The 8410-nt window shown below is 39.5% G+C and overlaps 1 protein-coding gene and 1 long non-coding RNA gene across 2 annotated transcripts; one reads left to right on the top strand and one right to left on the bottom strand.

Moving 5' to 3' along the window:
- The first annotated feature begins 695 nt into the window (after positions 1-695).
- Positions 696-6115, top strand: alkbh4 (alkB homolog 4, lysine demthylase). Its single transcript, XM_039778311.1, has 3 exons — positions 696-849; positions 3472-3660; positions 5474-6115. The coding sequence occupies exons 1-3, from the start codon at positions 736-738 to the stop codon at positions 5993-5995; spliced, it is 825 nt and encodes a 274-aa protein (XP_039634245.1). The 5' UTR covers positions 696-735; the 3' UTR covers positions 5996-6115.
- On the bottom strand, positions 3621-8410 carry LOC120544514. Its single transcript, XR_005636510.1, has 3 exons — positions 8101-8410; positions 7052-7107; positions 3621-3683 (listed from the first exon to the last, which is right to left on the bottom strand). It is a non-coding gene; the product is annotated as an uncharacterized LOC120544514 (long non-coding RNA).

Here is an 8410-nt window from a genome sequence, read left to right as displayed (position 1 = left end):
TATAATATATATATATATATATATATATGATATATATATCATATATTATATATATGATATATATATAATATATATATATCATATATTATATATATGATATATATATATAGATTATATATATATCATATATATATATGTATATATATAACACACATATACACGCACACACGCACGCACGCACACACACACACACACACACACACACACACACACACACACACACACACACACACACACACACACACACACGTTGTATTATTTTGTAAACCTGAAAACTCCATAAATAAATCATAACAAAATACCAAAAGTAAAAGCACTCATTATGCAGAATGGCCTATTTCAGAATAATATATATATATATATATATATATGATGTTACTGTAATTAATTACTGTATAAATCACATTAATGTTGCAGTAGGTTAAGATGTGGCAAATTGTAATTACTTCATATACTGCTGGGAAGTTTAATCTATCTAATTTATCATCAATCTTAATCTATCATAATGTATACTGTGAACTTTCGCACATTCCTTGGACAATTTACTACTTCGAAAAAACTGCATAGATCTTTCGTTTTTACTCAGAATTATTTAATAATAATATTATACACATTTCTTATTTTGATTGCGATACAGTGTGTGGTGAACCACACGTTTCGTTAGGTGGCGATGTTTACCTATTTTAACAGGTTGGCCACCTACATATCAACAGAAGAAAAAGAAGATGCAGGATAATGGGCCCTGACAGCAGTGATGGCGTTACTTCGTGTGCTTGTAAAGGTATCCGGCGGTGTCTCAAGTGTGAAAAGTTAAGGGGAAAGGGACAGTTGGAGGCGAATGAACCAAAGGTAAAAAAATATCTGACTGGAAACTGTATTTTACAAGCATTTTTATCAGCAGGAAACGGACGCAGCCGCTGCTAGCTAGCGCCCATATCTATAGCTAGAGCCACTCAAAAATAGCTACGGATGCTCTCACAGGACATTCCATCTGTCAAAACGTTATTACTGAACGAGCCTGTACGGTCACATTTATCGTTATAACAAGATACATTGAACAGTATTTTGTCGTTATTACGCCCTAATAATATATCTCATTAACTACCAGTTGTTCTCGTTGTAACAAGATGGCTTTTCTGTATCCAGTGGTGGAAAGGAGCTAAGTAACGTTACACTTAGCTAAATTACTCCCCGTGCTTAAGTACACATTTGAAGTACTTGTATTTTACTTGAGTATTTCCATTTCATGCTACTTTATGCTTCTACTCCACTACACGTCAGAGGCAAATATTGTTCTTTTTACTTTTATTTCATAACTTCAGTTTGCTTGGTTATGATCAATACATTTTAATTCGTCACATGCAGTCGTACGAGGTTCAATTCCAGTGAAATGTTATCCCTTCAGCTTGTACATAAGCAGAATGTGGCCGGATGAATGGCACGGGCATTCAGATTATTAATACTAAAACAACTAATAAATGATGACCAAATATAATAGATTAAACTGCCCCACAGTATATACTGTAAAGTAATTGACTCCTCTTTTACTTAAGCAAGATTTTGAATGCAGAACATTTACTTGTAACAGTTATTTTTTACTGTAATAATAATAATAATAATAATAATAGGCGCAAAAGCTACCCAGTGTTTCCTCTGTCAGTGGTGTCAAACTCAATGTCACTAAGGGCCACAGTGGAAAAAGAGAATCACACCAAGAGCCAGACATGGAGAGTTGATTAACATGCTTTTATTTCATCGAAAAAGTGAAATATCTTTGACTCAATTATTGCATGCCTCAAATAGTCTGCTCACATACAGTTTGGTCCACATAAAGCTCTGAAAAAGTCAGCAAAAAAGTTCCAAAGCCATGTTTTCTAAGTATGCTACCACACAGCTGACTCACAACAAGCTCTTTCACAGCCTGAATATGCAAACTCTCTGCTTCTGGGGGAATTTCTGAGTCTCAAAGTCTGCAAATTTGCCAAATAATGCGTTGAGTGTGGTGTAATTGCAAGTTGAAAAACAGTTTCCCATGTTTTTGGTTTAGCGCACAACTAGGTGGGCCAAAATATATTCTGAACCAAGATTGATATGCGGGCCGGATCAGAATTAGCGAGGGGCCGGATTTGGCCCGCGGGCCGTGAGTTTGACACACGTGCTCTATGTTGATTTCTGCCGCCACAGTATCAGAATTTGGGCAGACGCACAACAAGGTTTCCGCTATGTACACGTAGTATATAAAGGCATAGAGCACACGACTCTACAGAGCCGTGTGCTCTACTGAACTCAAGCGAGCTGTCATCCGCTCTCTCTCCCCTTAAAGGTGCTCTAAGTGATGTGACGCGTTTTTTAGGCTACAACATTTTTTGTCACATACAGCAAACATCTCACTATCCGCTAGCTGCCTGTCCCCTGAACACACTGTAAAAAACGCGGTCTCTGAGGACAGCCCAGGCTCCACAAACGCCAACCTGCCCCACGAACCATAACAAACAATGATTCCAGCCAATAACCGACAAGAAGGAGCTGGTTGAGTCATGAATATGCATTGTGGAAGTATCCTACGTGCTAACGCTGCTGAAGTGATGGCTCAACCAGCTCCTTCTTGTCGGTTATTGGCTGGAACACTGTTTGTTATGATTCGTGGGGCAGATTGGCGCAGTTTTTTTATGTTGCCGTTTGTGGAGCCTGGGCTGTCTACAGAGACCGCGTTTTTTTTTTTTACAGTGTGTTCAGGGGACAGGCAGCTAGCGTATAGTGAGGAGATGTTTGCTGTATGTGATGAACAATGTTGTAGCCTAAAAAACACGTCACATCACTTAGAGCACCTTTAACTGGAACAGTTACTTCACTCGCGAAGTCATGGCAACCAAATAAACAGGGCGAGTACACTTGTCACTCAATCTTAGGCAAAGTCACAAACAGCGACGAAAGCTGCAACTTGAAATCCGCACTCACTAACTCAGCTGGTGCGTGGCAGGGCCTTCTGAACTCTATGGGGAACTCACTTGATTCCTCTACCTGTTCCACTGTTTAAAAAATAGCGGCGCAACTTGGTGGGCGTTGTCCTGGTAATTTCTCTGCAATGTGTGGCGTGTGAACGCCCAATGCGTGAGACTTGAGAGGTATGCACTATGGTATTATAATACTATAGGATGTTTGCTTAAGTGAAGGATCTGAGTACTTCTTTCTTTCACCACTGCACTTATCTCTGCTTGATTGTTTTGATAATGCACTTCCTGGACTGGAAGGGACTGTAAGGGAAAAAAAAAAAAAAAGAAGTGATGCACACACTGGCTCCATATGACCTTTCTCTATTTATTCTTATGAAGTTTCGGCCCTCGTGCCTTCTTCAAATCCTACATAATACAGTCAAATTGCGTTTCATCATCAGAAATGACAATATGATTAATGTAATGTCTTAATTATTAATGTAGACCTAACATTATAATTTTGTTTTTGTCTATGAAGCTTGTGCATCATTTACTCTACGATCCTGAGACGGGGCTTGCCATTCACAAAGATGCCGAGGCTACGTCCTTCCCCTTTCCTGGTGTCTTCCTCCGGGAGAACTTCGTATCAGAAGAGGAGGAGAAAAACCTGATAAGCACGATGGACCAAGATGTGTGGAATGAGTCCCAGTCTGGTCGAAGGAAACAGGTTATGTGGAACACATGTAGTTTCTGAATGACACACACACACACACACACACACACACACACACACACACACACACACACACACACACACACACACACACACACACACACACAATATGTCGGTTTGTGTACTTTGGATGTGGTTTTCCAGGGTCATGCTACACATTACAAGTGAACAAGAGCTGGAGGACAAAAGTTTCAGCTTGTTTATTGGACAGTGTTACAAACCTGCCATACTGGCTTTGGGCAGTCATACCAGTATTACTTGTATTTGTTTTGATTCCAGTGTTTTGTTGATCAAGATTGTCTGCCATAATTTACCTCCTCTGATCTTTATACCAGTTAACTCAGAATAGTGTATTTTCAGCTAGAGTCCATGCTGTGGTATAACATTTTTTTTGTTTGTTAAAAAGGGGCTTGCCATTGTCAACATCTTTTTATCTTACTCCAGAAACTGTAATTTCTTTAGCATATACTGTTGGAAAACATAGCATCTGTGAAATCAGTCACAAGTCTCTAAAGGAACATTGGCTAAATCTAAATGTCAACGTTTTAGACTAACTGTGAAGATTATAACATATGAACATAGACTATATGGAATATGGACGTAGTCTCTGTGACGTTACCCATAGGTTTCTGAAGAGCCAAAATGAAGCTCATAGTGGGCAGCTCCCAGTGGCTCCGGCCGTCGCCATCCTGGCAGTGACTGATGTTGGCTAATTTAAATATGGGCAAAAAAAGATGTGGAGCTGAGGTGGGCTGAATGATGCCTACAGTGTCTGCTCGCCACTCGATGAAACGGCAGTTTTTGTCATTTCCGCTTTGGCTTCATTTTTCAGCACTAGAAGTTGCGTCTTGCATATGAATCCAAATTATTAGAGCACATTTTATGTGTGTTCATCATCAATCAGTGAAAAAATGTCTAAGACATATCTAAATTCATATCTAAATTTATATCTTTAGTATTTAGGGTCAATATATTTTAGGGTTATACGATTCAGTCAGTGTTATTTGATTGCAGATATTCTGGTTGACTAGCCCACGATTCTCAAAAGTGGAGTCTGTGGCACTCTGCCAAAGGGGTCCGTGAAAGGTTTTTGGGATTTATTCATAAATTATCGTGATATAAAATGATATACAAAAGGCTTCATAGTTCAACAAATATTTTAAAGTCTATATTTGTTCCGCTATCACTCTTAGAATCTTAAAGTATGTTTAATAAATGTCTAAAATCTAGGGCTGTGCTCAATTGAAGAAATTCTTAGTCGACTATCACTCATTCAACTGTATCAACTAATCGATTAGTTGATTTAATCGACAGTTCTGTAAATTTGAGTTTCTCCGCAAAGAGTCGTGCAAAAGCACCACTTTAATTCTTGTGTTTACAAGAGATGGCTCGTACGTTTCTTGGAAATAAGTCATTCAGCATGAAAAAAAGCATCAAACATGACTAATCGACTAAAGAAATCTAAATTGACTAAGACGAAAACGACCGATTAGTCGACTAATCGGCTAAGAAGTAAGCAGCCCTACTAAAATCTTCCTAATACATTTCTCTGGTGTTGTTCTTTCACATAACTAAGACTATGGAAGTGTAACAATTTAGATTTGATACATTTTTAGATTACTTATCATAAATGTGTAACTTGTCCCGCCCTGACATGGCTATCAAAACTAACAGGAGAGTCACGGGTGTAAGTCATCGGGGGTAAATATTAAAATAGTAAGTGGCGATAAAACGATCTACAACGCTTTCAAAATGTCTTATTATTTTCTGATGAAATAAACAAAACTTTTTTTTCTCATTGTTGCAGGACTTTGGTCCAAAAGTTAACTTCAAGAAAAGGAAAGTGCGTATAGGTGGCTTCAGTGGACTGCCTGCTTTGAGCCAAAAACTAGTGCTCCGAATGCAGCAAGAGCCAAGTCTCGGAGGCTTTCAACCAGTGGAGCAGTGCAATCTGGATTACCATCCTCAGCGAGGCTCCGCCATCGATCCACACCTAGACGACTCCTGGCTGTGGGGGGAACGCCTGGTCACCATCAACATGTTATCGGACACTACACTCACCATGTCCCTCGAACAGGGTCTGCCAGAGTTGGGACTAGCAGGGGAAGTCCACGTAGCTGTGCATCTTCCTCGCAGATCTTTAGTAGTGTTATACGGCGAGGCGCGGCACAGATGGAAACATGCCATTCATAGGGACGATGTTCAGGAGCGCAGAGTTTGCAGCACCTACAGAGAGCTGTCTGCAGAGTTTCTACCTGGAGGGCAGCAGGCAGAGCTGGGAACTCAGCTGTTGAACATTTCTTTGAGCTTCCAAGGAACGCCAATATAGGCTCATCTGATGATGCAGAGGAAGGCTGGACTACCAGAGGTGGGGGTCCAGACTCCTGACTTGATAGATTCAATTTTAAACTCATTTCTATCAAATAAAATTATATGAATGTAGTCTTTACATGATGTTTCTCTGAGTTTCAGACCCACTGTCTTTCACAAATGCAGTTGTTGTTATTGTTGTTGCTGCATTGTTAGTCACATAAAAATATTAAAGTGCTCATATTATGCTCATTTTCAGGTACATAGTTATATTTAGAGGTTATATCAGAATAGGTTTACATTGTTTAATTTTCAAAAACCCCATCTTTTTTGTTGTACTGCACATTGCTGCAGCTCCTCTTTTCATCCTGTGTGTTGAGCTCTCTGTTTTACCTACAGAGTGAGGCATCTCACTTCTGTTCCATCTTTGTTGGGAATCGCACATGCGCAGTACCTAGGTAAGGACTACTAGCCAGTCAGAAGCAGAGTATGAGGGCGTGCCATGCTAGCAGCTAGGTGAGCATTATAACATGTGTTACAAAGTGACCACGTTTGTCTCTGAAGTAAAGGCTGGACTACAATAGAGCTGTTTGGAGCAGTTGGTGAACAGTGTTTTCTGTTGTAGATGGTAACTCCCTTTGGGGGGGGACTTTGGGCTTTATCACTTTAAAACCTATTACGTGCACAAAAAAGATTTATAACACAATAAAGGAAAGGGGAAACAGCCGAAAAGCATAATATGAGCACTATAAACTAATCTATAATGCATGGAATGGAATCAGAACAAAAACTCTGAGCCACAAAAGTAAATGAAAAGATCGGTCACATGAAGCAGTCCTGTATAGCAATTGTCCTTGAGTGTCTTAACAGCTTTTATGTGATTATTAATGGTTGCTATAGCCATATAAATTGAGGAACTGGACAAATGGGCTCAAGCTGTCTTTAGAAGCCACACAGTATGTTCTGCAAATCTCAATCTTTTTCAACTCTTGTCTTTATAATAAAAAGAAACATTTTCTTCCATACACATTTGCCTCAGTTTTTTTTTTGTTTTTAATGTAGAAAGTGTACTTACATGTCCTGCAGTGACTGGAACTGGGGTGTCACAGATGTAATCCCAACATACACCACCTGAGTACAAATGTACCGTATTATTCAATTAAATTTTATTTATAGTATCTAATCATAACACGAGTTATCTCGAGACACTTTACAGATAGAGTAGGTCTAGACCACACTATAATTTACAAAGCCCCAACAATTCCAACAATTACAGTAATTCCCTCAAGAGCAAGCAGAGCGACAGTGGCAGGAAAAACTCCCTCTTGGGAAGAAACCTGGGACAGACCCAGGCTCTTGGTAGGCGGTGTCTGACGGTGCCAGTTGGGGATATGATGAACAGTGGCGATAATAGTCACATTAATAATGGAACAGTGACTTCAAATGGTAGCATCCAAATTGACTTAAAGTGACAAAAGTAGTACTCATAATGCAGAGTGGCCCATTTCAGATCCATAAACTGTATATTACTGGAGTATAATTACTGATGCATTAGTGTTTTCACCTCTTCTTGTTGCAGCTTGTAAAGGTGGAGTGAATTTTAATGACTTTACTGCTGGTTGGATTAACCTATAATAAAATAATAATCTGAATATGCAGATATAAGTATAATATAAGTTGATTCCTGGCCTGGGCCTTTCTGTGTGGAGTGTGCATGTTCTCCCTGTGTGGGTGGGTTTCCTCTCACCATAAAGCTGCTGGTAAAGCATAAAGCATGCTAGGTAACTCCTGCAATTGTCCTTGGTGTAGGTACTAGCATTACAACTGGCTGCCCACTTTAATTAGTTAGGATGGGTTAAATGCAATGCAATGGAGACATTCCTTGTGTGTGTAAATGTACTTGGCAAATAAAGGAAATCTACTATAAATAAATATATTAGATTAGCTAGTAACTAAAGTCAAACAAATGTGGTGGGGTGAAAATTAGGCTATATGAATAATTTACATATGTTGGCCCCTGAATAGTGGAGTAAAACGAACATAAAGTACCTTTAACTTGATTTTCCATCGGAGTTTTTCACGTCTATTGCTCAATATTTACAGTCTATGGTTCATTGATCGTACCTTTACTTTGAAGGCTGCGACCGGACATCCTTGTTTACTCTGGCTGCTGGCTTGTCGTTGACTGGCTGAAACTGCTGCACAACCTGTTTGTTGATCGCTCTATGTGAGCTTATTAACACCCCGAGTTTATTATAAGCCGGGTTGATTTCTCAGGGGACTTTAAGTTGCCGTCGCCAAGAAGAGATAGCTAGCTTTCTGACAATAGGCACAACAACATAACGACTATGTAGTAAGCTCGTATTGGCGACGGAATTAAAGTGAGAAGAGGCTTTTCAAATGTAGCTTGTTAGCTAACGTTAGCTGCGTCGCG

Source organism: Perca fluviatilis, chromosome 16 (assembly GCF_010015445.1).
Source record: "Perca fluviatilis chromosome 16, GENO_Pfluv_1.0, whole genome shotgun sequence".
In the NCBI taxonomy this organism is placed as follows: Eukaryota; Metazoa; Chordata; class Actinopteri; order Perciformes; family Percidae; genus Perca; species Perca fluviatilis.
This window is presented reverse-complemented; position numbering and strand designations above follow the sequence as displayed.

Coding starts and splice junctions, on each gene's coding strand:
- alkbh4 (XM_039778311.1), top strand. CDS start 736: ATGGGCCCTGACAGCAGTGATGGCGTTACTTCGTGTGCTTGTAAAGGT. Junction 850..3,471: donor TGGAGGCGAATGAACCAAAG/GTAAAAAAATAT, acceptor TTGTCTATGAAG/CTTGTGCATCATTTACTCTA. Junction 3,661..5,473: donor AGTCTGGTCGAAGGAAACAG/GTTATGTGGAAC, acceptor TCATTGTTGCAG/GACTTTGGTCCAAAAGTTAA.